Source organism: Marmota monax, unplaced genomic scaffold (assembly GCF_021218885.2).
Source record: "Marmota monax isolate L192 unplaced genomic scaffold, Marmota_monax_Labrador192_F-V1.1 WCK01_AAM20220418_F8-fsc00004, whole genome shotgun sequence".
Classification (NCBI taxonomy): Eukaryota; Metazoa; Chordata; class Mammalia; order Rodentia; family Sciuridae; genus Marmota; species Marmota monax.
Window position 1 is genome coordinate 28,039,081 of NW_026692881.1, and position 20,795 is coordinate 28,059,875.

The following is a 20,795-nucleotide window of genomic DNA, read 5'->3' on the forward strand; positions in this document are numbered from 1 at the left end:
TTTCTTTCCTCTGTTTTCTTAGCTCATGCACAATGATTTTTTTAAAACTTTCATTGGCAAAGTCTTTCAGAGACATAAGGGGCATAAAAAATAACCCATCACACCCCCTAGATTGGTTGCATAAAAGTCTTGCGGGAGCAGATCTGGGGCCTAGAAGGGACATAGCTGACCATTTAAAATTTTCCCTGGTGGGAAAGGAGAAGAAAGGGATCTCAGTAGTCATTTGTACATACACACGCACACATGCACACACATACCATTTACACATCTGTACACATGCACACACATGTACACGTGTACGTGTATACCACACACGCCTGAAGACAGTGTGTGCACATACATATACACACCACATGCACACACATACATGCAAAGGCATATACACATACATATGCACATATACACATTCATACCTAGCACACACACATATACATATGTGCGCACACACACCATGTACACATATGCGATACACTTTAATATGTAGACACACATACACCCATGCACATATCACATGTACATATATGTATGTGTGTGCCCACATATTCATACCTGCATACACACATACACGCACTCCCCACATACACACATATGTCCATACACACACAGTCATATAGTCACATAAATTCACACAAATAGACACGCTCAGGCCTCCTGGGATGCCCACATGACTGCCCGTGGCTGGAAGCAGAACCAGCGATAATCCTAGCCTCAAGCCAGGTTGGACCTGTCACACACAGTTAAAAGAAAGAGAGTTTAGCACTGCAGCAAGGTAAATCCTGTGTGACCTGTTGCATGACTGTAAGGTGGAACTGCCAGCTGTGGCTCGGGTAGCGTTGGAAGATGCGACAGGACACGACAGTCTTTCTGTAGAGAGTGTGATACATGCAAGAGCATTCTGTAAACACATCTCCCGTTCACAACTGTAAAACCATCTGGATAGGTGCAAACATCAACAAGTATTTTTTTGCTTCTGGAGAGTTTGCCACCTTCTAGTTAGATATGGAATTGGGCCGATGACAAGAATTCTGCAGTCAGAAAGATCTGGATTTGTACCCACCAAGCTGGATGAACCTGGGCAGGTTACTTAACCTCTCTGAGCCTCAACTTCCTCAACTTCAATATGACACTAGGACAGAGGTTCTCGTGAAGAATACATGAGAAAACAGAGAACTCAGCTGAGTTCCTGGCACTGTTGAAGTAAGAGCTAAATTACACTTATTGTAATTTCACATAGCTGCCCGCAGACATCAAAAGATAAAAATCAAAGTTCTAAGAGGCTTAGTCTTCTTAGTAACCTAGGATTGCTAGTGGATTCTTAAGGCTTGTGGATCTTTAGAAATCAATGAGGGATGACCAACTGTCTGGGCCTCAGTTTCCTCACCAGTAGAGTAGGAAAATAATAGGATCTACTTCATTGGTTTGTGATGTGTAGGAAGTGAATTAAACAAGTCTATTATGCTTGTTAAATAAACATAATGTAAACTGGCCAATAGTGTGGAGCACTTAGTGACATAAAGTTTTCCCGGAGCAGATGTAAAGAGTCACAGGGCAAGGGCGGTCACTCCGTCTAATATAGATTCTCCTGATGGTGAGGCCACTGTCAGTATAAGGGGTGAGGGGTAACACCAACAAGGGACATGGGGTAAGGAGAGATTATTAGAGAGCCCTCCACCTCGCTGGTCATTTTCTAATTTTAGAAAGTTGCTAACCGCCATCCCACAGAGCTATTTCTCACCCGGCCAGGGCCAGAGAACTTCAATGAGTCATCCCTTTAAGAGATGCAAGAGTTCCATCAACGGCTAGTTATTTGACAAAACTTCACTGTTGATGTTTCAAAAGGGAAAAGGGGTCAGGCTCATCAACACGGCCTCTGCATCCACCTCCCGCTTCCCCTCCCAAAGCCAGTCTCATTTCCAAATCCAAACATCTTTGACCTCCCCCTACCTGCAGGGGAAAGAGAGGCTCCACATAATCTTAAGCAATTAATGAAAGAGAGGTTTCAGAGTGTGGAAATGGAAGTTTTGAATGTTCTGTACCAAAATATTACAGAGGAAAGAAAAGAAGGGCCCTTGTAATATCTTCCAACCCTGCAAATTTTGCTTTATGTATTAAGCACTAGCGTACGCAAGGCCTATTCAACTAACACCATCTGCCCAGAGCGGGTCAGACAGAAAGATTATATTAGAATCAAGGATCAAATACTGAACCCAGATTATCCTGTGTATTGGCCCCAAATGTTGAGGGAGGACAAAGAGCGACATGTGCTATTTAAATACACTTTGCATGGGTCTGTGGAGGAAATAAACCATCCCCTACAGAGATCCACTTAGAAACCTAACAGGTGCCTAAGCAAAGGGATTTTCTTAAAAGGCTATTTTGAAATGTAAAAATTAAGTGACTTACCCCACCCACGGCTCCTGGAATCTTCTTCGCATTTAGATTTAATGGCATGTGATAGACACTAGTGAACGTGTTGTTCTTGGGGTTATGGCTACAAAAATGAGGTATAAATCAAAATCAGGAACACCCCCTTATCCAAGATGATTGAATGATTATTCTTAATGGTACTGTTGATTTTTTAAAATCAGTAAATATAAAATTTAATAATTAAGTTCATAGTTTTCTGGTCAAAAAAGTCTTAAAACAAAAATAAAACCAATTAAATTCAGCACATAAGGACTTAAAGATAAACTTTAACTGATCACTTGAGAGCTTTCTTAAAAAACCTAGGAAAGGATTTGAAAGTGACTTTAAAAATCTTAGAGCACTCTCTGCCTATCTGCTGGCAGTTAAACTGCACAACACTTAACAAGTGAATAAGAATTTATTGTAGATAGATTTGATCTTTAAGAAATTTGGAATTCTCTACCCACTGCATAACACCGCACTTTGGATCTTTTCCGTGATTGGATGTGAGTGGACACTTTGGGGACATTGCTTGGATTTAACCGTGGAGGGCACAGGTTGCTCCTTTAGGAGACTACTTGTCAAAAAAATGAACAAAACTCAAGAGGCAGGGAAGGGGCATCAGACACTTACACGTGACAGTAGGGCTTTTTCTGGTGACTCACGAAGTTATTCACAGTCAGCATCATCTTGCACACTTCACAGTGGAAACATGCTTTATGCCATATCTAGAAATCACAGAGAAGACTCAGTGATTGTTTATCCCCTACCCCAGGCTCAGGATTCCTATATATTCTGGGTTTTAAAGATTGAGATGTAGGAATTAAATGGTGATTAAAAAAATTTTAAAACCACACACACATATAATTATTTTATGTTAAATAAATACAACTTTTTTTTTTTTTGAGGCAACCTAGAGGACACGGAAGTGGGTAGAACCTAACGAAGGTAGAAAAGTACATCTTTCTCCTGTGGTTCAGAAAAAGCCACATATCCATATGTAAGAAGACAAGTATCCCATGTTTGTCATTATTCCCAAAGGCCAGGCTGTGGCTACTGACCTGGTCGATGCAGCTGATTTTCTCAGCAGGATACACCCCATAGCCACACCTGGAGCAGGCCTGCACGTTCATCTTGGGGTCTGAAGAATGAAGACAGGGGCAGACAACAGGCGAGAAATCCAAGGAGAACCCCCAGGCTACTTGCTCAAGTCTCCAAAATCCCCACGACTACAAACTCCTATGGGCTCCTTGATCCAGCGTTCAGAATCCAACGTCCACTTTCCTTTACTGACCTTCTGGTTTGAGTCAGCAGTTGGTTGGTTTTTAAAGCCACCACTTACTCAAGGGGCTATTTTGGCAACTCGCTCTCAGCACGCATGCGTCTGAGAAATAAGGTGGAGGTATTTCTAGCTGACGGGCTTCTCTAAATAGAAGAGTGAACTCACACAACAGCATCATGTTTATGTGGACAGCCAAACCCTGGGGTAGGACCAGGCAGCGGGTAGTAGTCGAACAGTAGCTGTGATCACAACCCAAGAAAAGAATCTGGAGCCTATGCCACGCACCACCCGTGATCTAATTAGAAAAACTGGCTGTAGGCATTCTGTGACTAATGCCAAGAGGCCAGCTCCCGAGAACTCAGGAAGTCAAACAGGACTGATTCACTCCCCTGGAAGGGCAGAGCTCATACGTGAATTTTAGCTTTATCTACTAGAAACACTTAAACATCAAACATTTTTACTTAAACAACAGTATAAGTGAAAAATTAGTAAGATAAATTGTGGGGAGCGTCCATTGGGATGCAAAATGGCAAATGAGAACTCTTAGTGCTCAGGCCTTTGTATTCTGTCCTGTTCCAAACAGGACTTTCTGCTTGTTCTCTTGTGTCGTGGGCCTTCAAAAGTGTAGCTTGAGGACAAAAATCTCTTCCCCCTCACTTTGTGACACTCTCACTGCCTTCCGTCTCAGCTTAAATGTCACCTTGTCACCTTATACAAAAATGCTCCCTCACCTGCCACCACCACCCCAAGCTCATTTACCTTCTAGTCCTTACTTCAAGCTTTAGGATCTTCACTGTAGTTATTACCACCTTAAATATGAATGTATTTATTTTTAATTCTATCACCCCCATCAAAATACAAGCTCCACCAACACAGGATATTTGGTCCTTGTTGCCATGTCTATATTCCCGGAACCCACCACAAGGTCTGATACCTAAAGAGTATGCGATAAATATTTATTGAGGCTGGACACAGTGGTGCACACCTGTAATCCAAGCAGCTTGGGGGGCTGAGGCAGGATGAATCTCAAGTTCAAAGCCAGCTTCAGCAAAAGCAAGGTGCTAAGCAACTCAGTGAGATTCTGTCTCTAAATACAATACAAAACAGGGCTGGGAACATGGCTCAGTGGTTGAGTGCCGCTGAGTTCAATCCATGGTACACGCAAAACTTTTTAAAAAAATGTTTATTTAGTTAATGAACTAAGTTAATACTCATCCCACCATGCCTGTAGAAGCCAGGTTTGAAGTCACAGGACCTTCCCAAATGGAGGAGAACACACCTCATCCAAAAACCCCAAACTCCTCAGACCCAGCCATCTGTTATCACAGGGAATTAGTAACCAGTGTTCCCAAATGTTCTGATATATCCAGAGAAGCTGAAAACATGCATTTACACACAAAATTACCTCTTTTATATAACAAAAATGGGCATAAAACAATTAAACAGGGCCATAGGTAGTATCTTTCTGGCAGGCTACCAATTAGCAACCTTTGATCTCAATGCTCTGAGATTAGGCTGGGTGTCACCAGGTCAGGTGGAGAGAGGTCAGTAGTATTTTTGTGTGATATTGGGACATCCACAGGAGAGAAAGTAAGTGAAGAAGAATAATGTTCCCATGAGAACAGGCGAGTTTCAAGTTCTCCCCTGTGGGCACAAAGCTGCTGTGTGCACCACAGGAAGGGGGCCCATCAGGGACTCCAGGCTGCGCAGACTCTCTTGAAACATAGCTTGGGTAGGTGATGAGGCAGCAGGGTTGCGACGAGCCAGAGCAGATGCGAAATGCAACTCCAGATGTTTTGCTCTCCACCAAATTTACCAAGTCCTACCTGGCTATGGGGTGGGAGCCCCCAAAATCACTGAGAATGCACTTGCCCCCAGTCTGGGGGCCTGGGGGACTGAGAAATCAGGGTCGACTGCATTCAAGGAAAAAGCCGTGAAACATTTTTTTCCTTGCCAAAGGTGGTGATGCAGCCCTCAGCTGTCACCCCTTCTCGGTCACACTCGGGAAAACACGGATGCTGCAAGACAGCTGCTTAAGTTGACTTGCTCTGTCACTTCTGCTGTCAGATGTCAGAAATCAAGAGGAGAAACCCCCATCAAACTGGAAACGGGATGGTTTCCACTCACTGCCAGGCAAGATAGTCGGGCTGATGCTGTGCTTTGGATGTGACCAAGTTTCATGTGCTGGAAACTTCATTCTCTATGCCACAGGATTGGGAGGTGGGCCTAATGAGGGGTGATTGGTGGATTAATGTCATCGCCTGAGTGAGCTGCTCCCTCTTGCCCTCTGGCCTCTGTCATGAGATGACACAACATGCAGGCCTTCCAACTTCATGCTGTCGGACCTCCCAGCCTCCAGAAGACTGTGAGCCAAATACATTTCTGTTCCTTACAAATTACTCAGTTGTAAGCATTCTGTTACAGAAGTAAAAAAAACCGACTAAGACAACAGACACTGTGCGTGGACCACGCCCCTCTCCCATTCTGCACAGCCCCCTCCCTTCCTGGGCCTCCATCCCTCCCTTTGACACAGGTTACAGCAGGCCATTGGAGACCCAGTCGATGAGCACACCAAGGGCTCCTCTGGTCACAGGGATTGGTTCAAACAACATGTGGCCTTAGCCTGGATTCTCCAGGACACAGAGCCCGAGGTCAAGGCTTACGTGGCAAGGACTTTACTATGCAGTGTAATCCAGGGAGCAGGAATAAGTGGGCAGGAAATGAATGAGGGGCATGGTCAGTAAGAGGTTTGGTTCTCAAGTTGACCAGCACCTGCTACAAGTTGAGTATCCCTCATCTAAAATGCCTGGGAACAGAAGTGGTTTGGATTTCAGAGGTTTTTTTGTTTTTGTTTTGTTTGTTTTTGTTTTGGAGTATTTGCATATACATAATGAGTTATCTTGGATTTGGGAAGCAAATCTAAACATGAAACTCATTTATGCTTCATTTACACCTTATACGCATGGCTGGAAGATAATTTTATACATTTTTTTTTTAGATTTAGTTTTTGAACCCAAGACCTCACGTTTGGCAAGTATTCTACCACTGAGGCACGTCCCCAGCCATACACAATATTTTAAATAATTTTGATCATGAAACAAAGTTTCACAGAATAAAATTTTCTATTCATGGTATCATCTTGGTGCTCAAAAAGTTTCCTGTTTTGGAGTTTGGGATTAGGGATGCCCAATATGTGTAAGCTATATTAGATCACTAGATCTCCATCTTCAGAAACCACATAAATGACTGCTACCCAGTCTGTGATCGGCTTTCTCTCCTGTTAGTGAAAGATTTGGGGCATTAAGTCCTTTATTCTTCATGCCATGTATGTGTCCAGAGAGTCCCAGAGCCTGTCATGTCTTACTGTCAATGGGAAAACCCCAACAGCAGCAGAACCCTAAAGACACTGTGGTTTGAGTCCATGAGAAGATGCCAGAGCCCTCCTAGAGCTGGGTGCCACCAGTGTAGCTGGGTTGGCATAAGTAGGCACAGGGCCTTGACAGGTGACGCCAAGTGGGTCTGAAGGAGCAGCTGAGAGGCATGTGACGCTGTCCCATCAGCAGAGTCCAGGATGGGGGCCTGGGGGTGGATCAGGTAGAGCTTTGTGGAGCCTCCATCTGGATGCTTCTGCAGCACCACCCCATGTTGCTTTGGCTGTTTTAAGTCTTGGCTCAGGGAGCTGGTGACCAGTGAAAAGCTGAACAGCCTTTTGTTCCACGTGAATGACTGTTGCATTCATGGGGCACTCGGTTTCCCTTTGAACTTAAAGGTAGTGTTCCCTTTTTACCTCTTGATAAATAAAAGAGCAGACCCCTTGAGTCAGCTGGTCAAGATCTTTTTGTGTCTTGATTGTGTCATCCCGAGCATGAGGCAATTCTTCCCAGCTCCAAAATCATTTCCTGCACTCTCAGGGCTGCATGTATGGCCTGTATTTGAAATTACAGAGGTGACAAGGGTCAAATGAGGGGACAGCTACTGACCCCTTTTTCTATCACTGCTGCTCAGGATAGACTGGGGCTGTTCCTCCCATGCCAGGAATTCATGTCTGCCGTGGTTCATGGTTCCAGCAGAGCTGGAAGCCAGAACTTGGGTACAGATAGCTTGTTTGGGAGATGGTCCCACGGACTAGAGAAAGAAGAGTCATTAAAGTGAGTTTATTACGGCTACAGGCAGTTGGGGCTCAGTCTTGCTGGGGACCCTTTGGGAAAGTGTATAGAATGTGCTCAGAATCATCCCACTGAAGGATGGGGGTCTGGGAAGCTTGCCCATTCATGTCTCATGGCCCATTGCTGAGTGTTACCCCTATACCTTTAAATCCCCCTTTGCCTTTAGAGCAGCAGGTCTGCAGGAGCTGCAGGGACTTCTGGGGTGGGCAACATGCATGGAAGGAGCTAACCTTGGTGAATGGAAGGGAAGACACATGGGGTGTTCAAGAGTCGCTCACTCAAAGAAGCTGGCCGTGGGCTGGGGAAAGGGCAGCTCTCCTGTGAGATGAAGCATGCACTCCCCATGCCGCTCCTCAGAGCCCATGGTGTCGACTCGGTTCCCTCCTCCCCTCCTCTGCACCCTACAGTCAATACTGTGTTCCCACACTTGGGGTGGAGAATTCACAAAGCAGAGCCCTGTCTCCAGCGCTCACGCTCTCTCACCTACCCTTACCTCTGTTCCTGGGCCAGAAGCCTCCCCTACTGAAGCCTCTCTCGTGGATGGCAGTCTTTCCCCTGTGTCCTCTCATGGTCTCCCCTCTATGTGTTTCTGTGTCCAAGTTTCCACTTCTTAGAAAGAAAAAAGTCATATTAGGTTGGCGTCCACCCTTATGACCTCATTCTACCTCTTGAAAAACTTTACCTCCAAAAACAGTCCCATTCTGAGGAATCGGGGGTTAGATAAACTCACACAAAACATAACAACGGAACATGCCACTACCCCTGGAGCTGAAATGGGAACCCAAGAAGGATTCCCCACCAGGGCTGAGATCCAAACCTTGTCGGAGGGAGCACAGCTGTGACTCACCGGATGGCAGAGAAGTCACTGTGGTGTCATGCCAGTGGAACTTGCTGGAATTGCTTTCTGGAACTTTCTGGAAGTCAGTCCTCTAGATGCCAGAGAGAGAAGTTCTTGGAGAAGTATCTCAATGGAGGTACTCTGCTACAAAACCACCTGAGGGGGTTGCCAGGGAAAACTGCTGGCTGTGTGGTGCTCTGACCATGAGCCACTCTATAAGAAGCTGGTGCTGAGAAGCCAGGTCCTCTGCAGGCCACACCAGGCAGAGAACCAGGAAACAAAGCTTTTTCCACCCGCCATGTCTCTCCAGCGCCCCCTACAGACAAAGGGAAACTACTAAGGGCCCAGATAAATTTTCACAGAACAGACAAAAAGGATGATTTGGAAGTTGAGAGGCCATTAGTTGATAATAATTACAACATGAATTGCTCCTTTAGGGAAGAGTTTCTGCCTGAGCTTCCCATGCCCCACACCTGGCAGAAACCTGCTGGTGCAGAGAGGTGGTTTGGGCCTGCTGGTGCTGAGTCTGGTATTTCCTTTTTAATTTTTTTTTTTTTTTTTAGTTTTTTTAGATGGACATAGACAAAATATATTTATTTTAGTTATTTATTTTTATATGGTGATGAGGATAGAAGCCAGTGCCTCACACTTGCTAGGCCAGTGCTTTACTAGTGAGCCACGACCCCAGCCTGAGCCTGGTGTTTCTGAACATCTTGGGACATCCTTCAGTGGGGGTCCTATGCTAAGTCATGGTTGGCCTGAGCTGGAGAGAAGTGGAGAAGGAATGGTTGGTGGCCAGCAGGTGCTGTGCCCAGCAGGTAGAGCCAGAGAACTAGTGGGAGCCTGGTCAGCAGAGCAGAGGGCTGGAGGGAAGGCCCAGAGGGACCTGTCCAGGAGCAGCTGCAAGGACAGCCCTTGGGAAACCATCCAAATAGAAGGGGCTGGGGATGTCTTGAGAGTGAGGAGCAGGAGGCTCATGCTATCCTCCTGTCATTATAGAAAGGAAGCATGGAACAATTACATGACGGGGGCTGGGGGTGCAGCTCAGGGGAAGAGTGCTTAGGGCTAAGACTTGAGTTTTATCCCAGCACAACAAAAGAAAAATATTAAATAAATTGTTAAAAATGACATGGTCCAAGGCTGGAGACACCGAGGAGGTATATTCAGAAGGCAGTATTGTGTGGATTCAAAATGTCAGTTCACTTAAGGAAACATTCAAAATGGTTTCTTCCCTTCCAACTTTCTGTGACTTGTTGATACTGTGATAGCCTGAGAACAATAACACTGGAGTTTCACACACCCACCCACAATAAAGTACCAGGGGTTAGAAAAGGTTCCCCTTTCAAGCCACCTCTCCATTTGAACCAGCTATGAATTCCTGAAGGCCAACCCAACGTTAACACTTATGGTGCAGCTTTCTTGGGGGTGGAAAATTCACTGTTTTTCTAGGCACCATGATCCTGGTTCTGCCACTAGCAAGCTCGAGTGTGGGCAGCTTCTCTGCCTGATTCCTCATTATCAAATGAGCAGAGATTAATTTTTATGTCCCCTTCTCACTTCTAGAATAGTTTCATTGTATTTCAGAAAACCCTCCAATATCCCAGCCTTGCAAGTTACATACATCACAGTAACTTATCTGCTTTATCAACAGGATCCTTGATTTCTCAAATGATTCACAACCATTTTTTTAAAATAAAATTATCTTAGTATCTAAAATGGTTTAACTCCAAAACTTCATGAACACTGGTATTAAATAGGAATGTGGGTACCTGTATTAGGAATCAGGTTAAGTGCATATTAAAAATACGGGGACTCAAATGTATGATATGTCAAGATCATTGTACTGTCATGTGTAACTAATTAAAACAAATTAAAAAAATAAATAAAACAAAGTTCAAGTGGAAAAAATATGTGGGAATTTAGGAATGTACAGGAGTTTATCAATTATAATTATTCCCTTACTCTTACTCCAGTCTTTCTTAAAACCAAGTGATCTTACCTGGTGAAATTTTAGAGATAACACTGACGTTTCAGGCACAAGGGAGAGAGAGCCAGCAAGCAAAATCAGCTGAGGTTATTGCCTGATGTCAACCAAAAGGGGAAAGAGGGCGTGTGTTGGAGGGTCTGGGTGGATGTCAATCTCTCTGCATCGGGCTAACTCACGGTCACACACCCACTGCTGGCACTTGGGGGCGCTCCATAAACACTTCTTGAACGATTCTGGTACAACATCTAGGCAAACTGTCTGGATTGCGAGGTGCTAACTTGCTGGAGAGAAAGTAGAGTTAGCGTCCGCGGGAAGGAGGGCGCCCTCACGAGTGGAAGCGACGTCTGGAGGCCTCTAGACCACAGCGACCTCGCAGCTGGCCCAGGGGCTCGGTCTTGGGGGAAGGTAACAACATCCTATGAGGCGCGGAGCCCCTGGGGGATGCGAACTGCACGTGCTGGGGTCAAGGGTCTGGCCAGGAGACGAGCCCTCCGGCTTTGGGAACTGAGCCTTCAAGTTGGTGCGAAGGCCCAGGTAGAGGTACAGACTGGAGGCAGGGTAGGAGGGGGTGACAAGACAGAGTCCCCATCGCTGCGAGTCAATTTGAGCGCGGCTGACTTTGCAGAATGTGCTTTCCGGGGAACTGCGCACGCGGCGGGATCCTTTAGAAGTCTGCAAACTTCGTCCGGCACGCTTTCCTGTGAGCGCCACCTAGTTGGCCCGAGATGGCGCGGGGGACGCCGCGGGACCACAGTCGCAGGGCGCGCTCTCCCGGGGTGATGCGCGCTCTCCCCAGCTTTGCAGAGGGCGTCCTCCCAGGACAGTGCGCACGGTGGTCGGGGCCACTTTGCGGGTAGCCCTCTGCGCTACGCGCTGTGCCAGAGCTGTTAGCGCGGCGAGGGGCCCGTCCTCCGCCAACTTTGCGCAGCGCACAGTCCCAGGCGCGGCGCACGCGGCCTGGCCCGGTTCCGCGTCCCGTCTGGGCGGCTCCGCCCCCTAAAACTTGGGACTTTTACTTTCGCTTTCGCGAAAGCGGCCCCAGATCCTAGCAGCTGTGAGACGAGACCGCCGCAGGTTCTGGCCTCCGTGGGAACGGTAACCGCGGCCCCCGCCGCCGCTTGCACTCCGCAGCCCTTCCGCCGCGCGCTTCCTGCCGCCGCCCGCCGCCCTGCCCTTCTCCCCCCTCCCGCCCGGGTCCCCTCGCTCCGCCCGCCGCGCTGTGGGAACCGGTTTTCGCGTGCGGAGTGGCCCAGAACGCGGGCGCCGAGTCTGGGGAGAGGGAGCGCACTCTCCACGCCCCCTCCTGCTGGCTTTGCTGAGCGTCCCGTCCCTTTTCTCCTAGAGCCTGGGGCCTGGGGACACTGCATTCGGGATTGGGCGGGGAAGGAGGGGTGGCTTGGAAGGGAAGGAGGGAGGGCTCCCTGGTCGGACTGGTCTGGGTTCCAGTTCCCACGCCGGTGCTTTCCGGCCGTGGGACCTTGGTCCTCTCCGTGCCTCGTCTGTTAGGTGGAATCGCAGCGATCCCGGGCGGATTGTCGCTGTGCGGATGCAGGAGGGGATGATGGTGCCCAGCAGCCCTCTGTCAAAGTTAAGAATGCTGACGCTCAGGTCACTGTTGGGCTACCCTTTGCTGCAGGGCTCTTGGAGGTATCTTGAGGGGGTGAAAAAGAGCCAGGTGACACTTGGCCCTATGTGTGGACTCCTGCGTCCTTTCACCTTTGTATCAGCTTTCCAATTTATAAGGAAGTAAAATTACTTGTAGATGGTTTGGGTGGATTATTCCCAGCCCTTTTCCCATGAACTCCTGCGCTGGTTGACGTGGCCTGATCTTTGTGTACTCAGACTGTTTCCTCCTTCAGAGTCTGCTCAGCCTGACCTTCCTCCTCCGTACTGCTATTGCCTAGGTATACAGTCCACTTTCTGCCACGTGCAAACTGTGTGGCTTTGGGCAGCATACTTAACCTCTCTGAAGATTCTTAGGCAAGACAAGTGTCTAGTTTCCTGTCTCCTAGCAACCTGTGAATGTCAGGTGACATAGTGGAGCGCTTGAGTGCCAGGCAGAGCCCAGCTTCCTCCCTCCAGAGACTGGAGGTGAGGAGGTCACCAGGACTTTTTCTCTTTGGACCCTTTAGGAAGAATGTCTTCATTGGGGCAAGAAGTGGGATGCAGATTGTGTGATGTCACCTGGCAGGGAAAGCAACTGCTATTTACTCAGTTTCCCAACTTCTAGGGGGGAAAAACACAATCAGTAATAACTGAATTCCCCCACCCAGCTCTGTACCAGTTGCCCCAACTTGTACGCACCTGTTAAGCCTGTTTAGAAATCGCTATAGGAATCTTTTTTTTTTCCAGTCTCCACAAAAGCTGTTTTAAATATGGATGTTGTTTTAAAATATCAGTGGAGTCTGACTCTGAGTGTTCTCTCAGTCCTGGGGACAGAGGTGATAATGGAGAATATTTGTAAATATTCAGCGTGTGCCATGCCTTGTCTCTTTGGTCCTCACAGCTGCCTGAGACTTAGGCATCTTCGTTTCCCATTTTACAGACCAGGGTGCTGAAGCTCAGAGGCTGAGTACCTGTTCCAAGGTTCTGTGGCCAATACACACAAGAGCTGATTCAACCCCAGTTCTGCTGGTGGCCACACCTGGGCTCTTAACCATCCTCCTGGGTCCCTTTGGTTCAGTTGTTTGATATGCAGTTTATTCAGTTAATCTATTAAGAAATATGTATTGGGTGCCTGCCAATTTTCAGTGATTAAAAAAAAAAGGCTAAGGTGAGCTCCCAATCTGCATACAGGTACAGTCCTGGTGAGTTATGGCAATAGTAATAACAACTAAGACTTGTTATGTGCCTGGTGTGTTAGTGCTTTGGATGTGTATTAGTCAATTTTTTGTTACTATAATGGAATACCTAAGGTTTGTCCCTTTATACTGAAAAGAGGTGTATTTAGCTCACAGTTCTGGAGGTTCAAGGGCATGATGCCAGCCCAGCATCAGCTCACCTTTGGTGAAGGCCTCATGGTGAATGCCACCACAGCGACAAGAGCACATGCCAGAGAAAGAAAGCATGTTGTAAGACAGGAAGCCAGAGCAGCCAGGGAATAGCCAGGCTCATTCTCTAGAGAATGAACTCAGGTTCCTACAAGAGCTACCTTAATCTCTTCCAAGGGGTCAGCTCCTCCTGCAAGACCTAATAACCTCCTGCAGGGTTCCATCTCTTAAAAGTTCTGTTGCCTCTTAGTGTCCCCGTTCTAGGGGTCAGTTTTCCAACATTTGAACCCTTGGGGAACAAACCACATCCAGGCCATTAGCAGTAGGTATCGTCTATTAAATCATTTAAAGAGACATTAGACACGGTTCACAGTGGGAGAAGCCGTGTTCCTTGAATGTCTGCGCTTTGCAGCCTTGACCCTGAGACTGGGCCAGATATAAGAACATAGTGCCAGGTGCGCCCTCTCCAGGAAGCACGCAGAACTGAGCCCAGCCTGAGTTTTCTCTGTGGGTGGTGAGAATGAAAGGAAGCCAGGGGTCAAAACCAAGGGTTGGCATGCCTGGGAAGAACCCCACCAAGGTCAGGAACCGCACCTTGGGCCCTTTGGGTGTTTCCAGCAATCAAGCCCAGCCTGGTAGAATGAGGAAGAAACTGATGCTGAGCCTTGCAGATTCAAGAGTCCAGTCCACCGCTAACCAAAGTTGTTAGGAGAAAGGCCCGCCACCCTCAGCTGAGGTCAGAGTCAGCCAGAGATGATGCTTAGGCCTAGAAAGAAGGTCTCCTAGCCCAGTGAGTGGAGGGAAAGCTCCCGCCATGGAGCTGTAACACCCAGCCTAATTCTGCTTCTCTGTAGCTGAGTCCCAAGCCCTCTCCCTGTGGCTGGGAAGGTGGGGGACTTTAAGCCTTGCTCCTCCTTGGATGGAACCTACCGCTGTTTAAGGAGCACAGAGCTCCCTCTTCCTGTGCCGCCTGCCCTGCCCTCCGCTTCCCCTTTCAGATCTCAGGGGAGTTTGTTTCGTCCCTGGAGAACTTTCCCTCACTCCTAGGTGGCTTATCAAGGTCCCCTGGTGTGGCCACTCAGCGCTTGCCTTCCGGTACCCACCACAGTTGCAGGTCAACATTTGAGCCATCTGTCATCGATGTCTGTCCTTCAACATGGCAGGACAGGGTCCCCCTGCTCACAGGTGTGTCCCTGACTCCTAGACCAGGCCTGGGGCTTTGGACTCCCAGAAGGTATTCACTGAATGAGTAACAGGGAGTCAGGGAGTCTCCAAGATTCTCAGCTTTCCTGATTATATTAAATATAAATGTTTGATTTTTTTTTTTAGAGACATTTTGGCTTGAGGGATTTTCTTACAAAACAAAATACTTTATTATGGTATAATTGATGTGGAAAAATTGTGCGTATTTAATATACACTTCTTAAGTTTGGGGATAGTATGGGTGTCCATGAAATCTCACCACCATCAATACCCCATCACCTTCTAAAGTCTCCCCCCGCCCCTCGCCACTGCCCAGCTGTCTCTCAGGTCGGCCAGAAGGTAGCTCACAATGACACTTGGAGCTCCAGGCCAGCAGGCCATCACTTGGCCTCTGTGGACATCCCTCTCTGAGCTGGATTCCTTCTCCCCACCTCCAGAAGTCATTACTTGTGCTCTGGAGCACAAAATGTTCTGTAGAATGATGCCTTCTTGTCTTCCAGCCATCCCCAGCTAGCCCTGGAAGGGGAACAGAACTGGCCCCAGTAGCTGGGGCCTGCTCAATGCGGTTGAGAGGCTCAGAGGTTGAGAACAGGTACAAACGCAGTCTAGAGAGGTTTCCCCCTGTTGCTCAAAGAGGATCCCTGGTCCCTTCATGAGGAATGAAACAGCACTAGATTGTGAAAAGTCATCCTAATGACGGGCTCCTCTTGGAGAGAAGAGCATTGTCCTCAACTAAGTCTTTTCCCTGGGGGATTCGTTTCTTCCAAACTTCCACTCTATATCCATTTAATAAGCCACCTTCTGTGTGCCAGATGCCTTTGACAATGAATTTATATTGCCCTTCGGACCCAGGGTATTAGCAGAGTGCAAATCAGCAAGACCAAGACAAGGGCTTTGGAAGGAATGAGCACGGGGTAAACAGCCAGGTAGTAAATATTTTTGGCTCTGTGGACCATAATGATTCAACTCTGCCTGCCGAGAAAACAGTCACAGATAATGCCAATGAACAGGCTGGGCTTCTTTCCACAGGAACTCTCTATATTCACGAAAACGGGTGGCAGGCCATAGGTCAGGAAAGCCCTTAAAGCCCAAGGAGACAGGCTAAGAGCTAAGCTTGTGGACACTGCAGATTTCTTGACAATTCCTGAACAGGAAAGTGATTTGATAGAAATCCATCTTGATATAGCCCTGTAAAATCATCAGAAACAGAGGACTTGGTGGCTTTCAGGTGCTGGTGTTCTTGATCTGTGTTTGAGCAACAACAGGCAAAGGATGAGCACATTATTACCTGCCAGGAATTGTGGTGAAGATCCCGGTTGATAGAAACCTCCCATGATTGACTGTATGCACTGGACAGTGAACAGACACTGTGAAGGCTGAGAATCTTCCTGTGGGCAAGGCAGGGCTTTGAGTCCTTTGTTGCTTTTTGCTGTGTCTCTGGAATGAGGCCTGGAATAGACTTGGCACTCGTGTATTTAATTGATGGTGTAGTCATTCTGGAGCTTAAATATGCAAACTGCTCACCCCAGGCTTAATTGGAAACGGTGTCACCTAGTGAGTATCATTTAAAAATATCACAAGGCCAGCAATGCCACTGAATACCAATTGCCTGTTTTTTTTTTTTTTTCCTCCTCTCAGATGGCAGATGATCAGGACCACACTGGGGAGCTGGGAGCCGGGGATTCTGCAAGTGCAGATGTCGTGGATGCTAGGCCAGACCGGTCCTCGTTTGTCTCATCTGTCTTCCGGTAAGTTTCCTTCCTTGCTGAGTTCATCAGGAACCCTCAACCACTTGAGCCTGCCACCCTCTGCCATCTCCACCCACCCATGGGGAGGGGACATTTAGGGAAGGAAGCTCATGCCATACATTAGAGGTTTGCATAGGATCTTGTGGATTGTATGTCACAACACCAGGGTCCCTTGTGCACCCTCCTGTCTCAGGAGTTGGGGGACCAAGGTATAGGGGTCTCCTGCTCTGTAGCTGTGTGTCTGGGGGAAGTTCCCAGGAATGAGGGGCTGTTCTCATCAGAGGTGACATGCAGGCACCTGCAGGGAGGAACTGGGGCTGCTGCTGCCAGTTGGGAATGGACTCAAAGGCAGGGCCCAGGAGCCAAGGGATGGCGGTGCTGGGGGACTCCTTCCTGCCTGGTGCCCTGGAGGATAGTGCATGTTCTGGACTGTTCGCATCTCTTCCTTCCTTGAGTCTACTTTCAAAATTGTAAATTGGACATTTACTACTAATAATAGTTTTCTTTATTAAACTCTCGTGTGCTGGCTTGGTAGTGTTTTACCCAAGCCACATGGTCCCAGGGACAGTTCTGTTGTCCCCACCATTTAACAGATAAGGGAACTGAGGCACTAGGAGGTTTAACCGTTGCTTTTCTGATGACAGCCAATCAGTGGTGAAGCTGAGATGAGACTCTAGAAGGTTCCAGTGTGGCTACTTGAAGCTTCCCCTGTGTGCGTCCATTTAGGAGCAGGGCTGCGGGGACATGGAGAGACCCTGCACCCGCCTCGTAACTTTGACCATGGCTGAGCTTCCTGACAGGAAACAGGAGCCATCGTGGGTCAGAAGCACCTAGCTTCTTTGTCCAGCAGCCCCACCCACACCCTTATCCATGGTTTTACTTTTAGAGATTTTGATTACACATGGCTAATCGTGTCTAAAATATGAAGTGGGAAATTCCAGAATAAACCATTCATAGGTTTTAAATTGCATGCCATTCTGAGCAGTCCCAGGGAGTCTCGCACTATCCCGCGTGTGACTCATCCCTTTGTCCAGAGTCTGCACACTTGACCTTCCCGTTAGTGACCTGGCGGCCAGGTTGGTGAGGTACTGCAGTTCAGGAAACACAGGAATGGGGATGGCCATGCGAGATGCCAGAGAGAAGCTGCAGAGTGCCTCCTTTAAGTGCAGAGGGTACTGAGGTTGCTCAGATCTGTGGTTAAGAATGGATCTTTGGCCGAGTGTGGTAGTGCACACCTGAAATCCCACCAGCTTGGGGGGCTGAGGCAGGAGGATCTTGGGTTCAAAGCCAGCCTCAGCAACATCAAGGCACTAAGCAACTCAGTGAGACCCTGTCTCTAAATAAAATACGAAATAGGGCTGGGGATGTGGCTCAGTGGTCGAGTGCCCCTGAGTTCAATCCCTGGTACCAAAAGAAAAGAATATGCAGTGAAATACTTGAAAAATATAGCCCCAACCCCTGGGAACTTTCAAAAGCCAGGAGGTAAGTTGGTCTAAGCTTACCCACCCCTCAGGAAAGCTCCTTGGAGCCGCGGCCTTCAAGTGTTAAGTAGTGTTGCCAAACTACCTGGTCCCTTGTATATTTTCAAGTGACATAGAGAGTTTTTGTTAAGGTAGCTGTGAATGAGATATTCTACTTTTCCCATCCTTTTTGAGGATTTGGGACGAGCAGGTTGCCACTAAGTGAAAAGAGAAACAGTAATTGTTTAATCATCATTTTAGAAGTCTTTGTAAAGCTTTGCTAAACTCCCCAGAAATGAAGAAAAAGAATGGGGTATATAAACATTGATATAAAAATATTTCTTTAAATATATCCAGTGAAATCCAAATCTATAGAGATTAAAAAAAAAAATGGACAACTCTCTCAAGAGCGAGTTTTTATGTTGTTTCTTGTTTCCCCCTGAACTCTGGTGTTCTTTTATTTTGTAAATTCATCCCTTACATTTTATTCTGATATAATGGAATGCAGAATACATCCCTGACGTATTTATGTGTGCCTATGTGTGCCTGTGTTCATTTTAAGACATTTTCCAGGTATTGTGAGTGTTAAAAGAAATCTATCCTAGACTGTTAACTATTTAAGCCATTATTAATTCACAGTTGATCTAAAAAAAAATGTTAACAAATCATTAATATTTTTAAGTAATTCCTTACCAAAATGATTCTAAATGGAAATTGCAGTGCATTCTCAACTATTAATGAAGCGGGTGGGCTTTTAAAATTAGTTTCTAAATAAATCTTTAATACTAGTTGCTAGAATAAGAACAAGTTCGATATTTCGTCTTTTTCCTGTTTTTCATTTTTAAAGCTATATGTACTGAAAAATCATGAGTGAGTTCATGGGAGGGTAGGAATTTTGTTATAGTAATGTATCTTAATTCTTCCTTCTGAGTTCTGTGCCAAAAATGACAACTCGATTGGGTCCCTTTCAATTATGTTGAAAATAAGGAATTGGAAATTACCTGACCTATAAAGGCCTTGTTATTCAATCTTTAGAGGTATTGTTCTTTTTTCAGTTTCTGGGAAGTTCTCCCAGAATGCACTCAAAACTTCCCAAACAATTGTTTATTAAATCCACTCCCCTTTTTACATAGGGACAAACCTGTTTAATTCAAAACGTTCAACAAGAAAAGATTATTAAAGTAGCTTTAGTATATATCTGTCATTATCCTTTTAAAACAAATGTCAAGACCTGGGAGCTGTCAGCATAACTTGCTCATTTATGGAACTGCCCCCCGCCCCCATGTCACCTGCACAGCCAGCTTCCGCACCCAGGTACCCTGACTGGACTTGCTTTCTGTCAGGGAAGATCTGATTCCATTTTTCAGTCCAAGAAATGCTGATTAGGCATCCTGTGATGAACATCTTGTTTCTGAATTCTAAATCCAAATTCTTGGATGGATGGATGGATGGACGGACGGATGGACAGGCAGATGGGAAGGGTGAAAGGAAAGGATATAAATCCCAGCCCTATGTTTACCTCCTGGAGTCAGTGTTGGTTTTGATTTCACAGACTCTAGCTCAACACTGATGAAATTTGGGGGAACAATCAGGGGATGAAAGAAGCAAGGTCATTAAACAAGAGCCAGCTTTGCTTTCACTCCATTCTGGGGTGTGTGTGTGTGTGTGTGTGTGTTTTTCAATACATAAGTGAATTTGGAACAGCTCAAGGTGGGGCCCTGAACACCCCATAATGCCGTGTGTACTTCACTCTTCTCAGACTCATGTGTAACAGGAAGCCCCACCACGGTGCCTGATTCTAGGATATTTATGTGTCCCTTCTTAGGTGACTGGAGGTTTGGACAGCATGTAGAGAGATTCAGGTGGGTGCGAAAGTCTGTTCTTCTTTTATGCAATGGAGGTGGGTGAATTTGAAAAGGTAGTGGTGTTTCGGACAGACCAGTTTTAGGAGAAAAACATATAAATGGAAATTGAGGATGTGTCCGTGTCTGCAGCCCTTCCAAAGTCGCTGAGTACCCTGTTTGAAGACGTTGGCCTAAACCCTGCTTTGCCTAAGTGGTTGTGATTTGTGGTGTGATTTCTGTCCCCCTCAGTCCTTACATTCTGGTCCATTGTACTTGTCTGACATCAAGTTTCTTATTATCAAAATAAGCCCCAAGTATCTTTGCAAAATATTTAAATTAAATGCCACTTTCTGAATCTGAAATGCTTATTTTAGTTGCATGAAGCATAAGACGTGCTTGTTGAATTATTAAAGAATATTGAGCTACAGTGGATGGTAATTCAATGTCTTATTCTTCCAGATGGCAAAATGTTGGTTGCTTGTTTACATTCTTTAGACGTCTGACCCTCTCCACCTGTTAAGTGATAACACGACCAGGAGGAAGTCAGTTTGAATACCGTTCAGTTAGGATTTATGACAGACCCTGAGAATTTAGAGTTGTTATTCTATTTTTAAACCTCATTTTTAAGTGTAATTTTTTTGTCTAGGAAAGTATCAGCAACTTTAAAATTAAACACTCTAGATGCCCTTTTGGGTCGATGATTTATTATGTCATTCATTCATGAACTATTTGAAGTGACAGAAAGCAAGTAAGTCCCTTGAGCCAAGTCCCATTGTTGATCAGCAGCTGAGCCCAGGTTTGAACCTGCATTCACCTGCCTCTCAAACTGAGCTCTCACCCAGGGCCTCTGTTGCCACCTTTATGCCCCAGG

At 46.5% G+C, this 20,795-nt stretch overlaps 2 protein-coding genes across 8 annotated transcripts in view; one reads left to right on the top strand and one right to left on the bottom strand.

The window, feature by feature from the left end:
- Positions 1–3,782, bottom strand: part of Nrap (nebulin related anchoring protein) — a 70,800-nt gene extending 67,018 nt beyond the window's left edge. For 2 of the 5 annotated variants that reach the window (XM_058581316.1, XM_046449866.2), the window contains exons 1-3: positions 3,468–3,778; positions 3,040–3,134; positions 2,404–2,491 (exon numbers count right to left, since the gene is read on the bottom strand). In XM_058581316.1, coding sequence (XP_058437299.1) covers positions 2,404–2,491; positions 3,040–3,134; positions 3,468–3,539 — 255 coding nt within the window. In that variant the 5' untranslated portion in view covers positions 3,540–3,778. Of the gene's footprint in view, positions 1–2,403; positions 2,492–3,039; positions 3,135–3,467 lie in introns of all 5 variants that reach the window. The other 3 variants (XM_058581318.1, XM_058581319.1, XM_058581317.1) reach the window with 3 other exon arrangements.
- Positions 3,783–10,929: 7,147 nt separating this feature from the next.
- Casp7 (caspase 7) overlaps positions 10,930–20,795 on the top strand; it is a 32,455-nt gene continuing 22,589 nt past the window's right edge. Inside the window, exons 1-2 of one of the 3 annotated variants that reach the window (XM_046449919.2) lie at positions 10,930–11,084; positions 16,511–16,620. In XM_046449919.2, coding sequence (XP_046305875.1) covers positions 16,511–16,620 — 110 coding nt within the window. In that variant the 5' untranslated portion in view covers positions 10,930–11,084. Of the gene's footprint in view, positions 11,085–11,624; positions 11,775–12,148; positions 12,288–16,510; positions 16,621–20,795 lie in introns of those variants that run through there. The other 2 variants (XM_046449918.2, XM_046449920.2) reach the window with 2 other exon arrangements.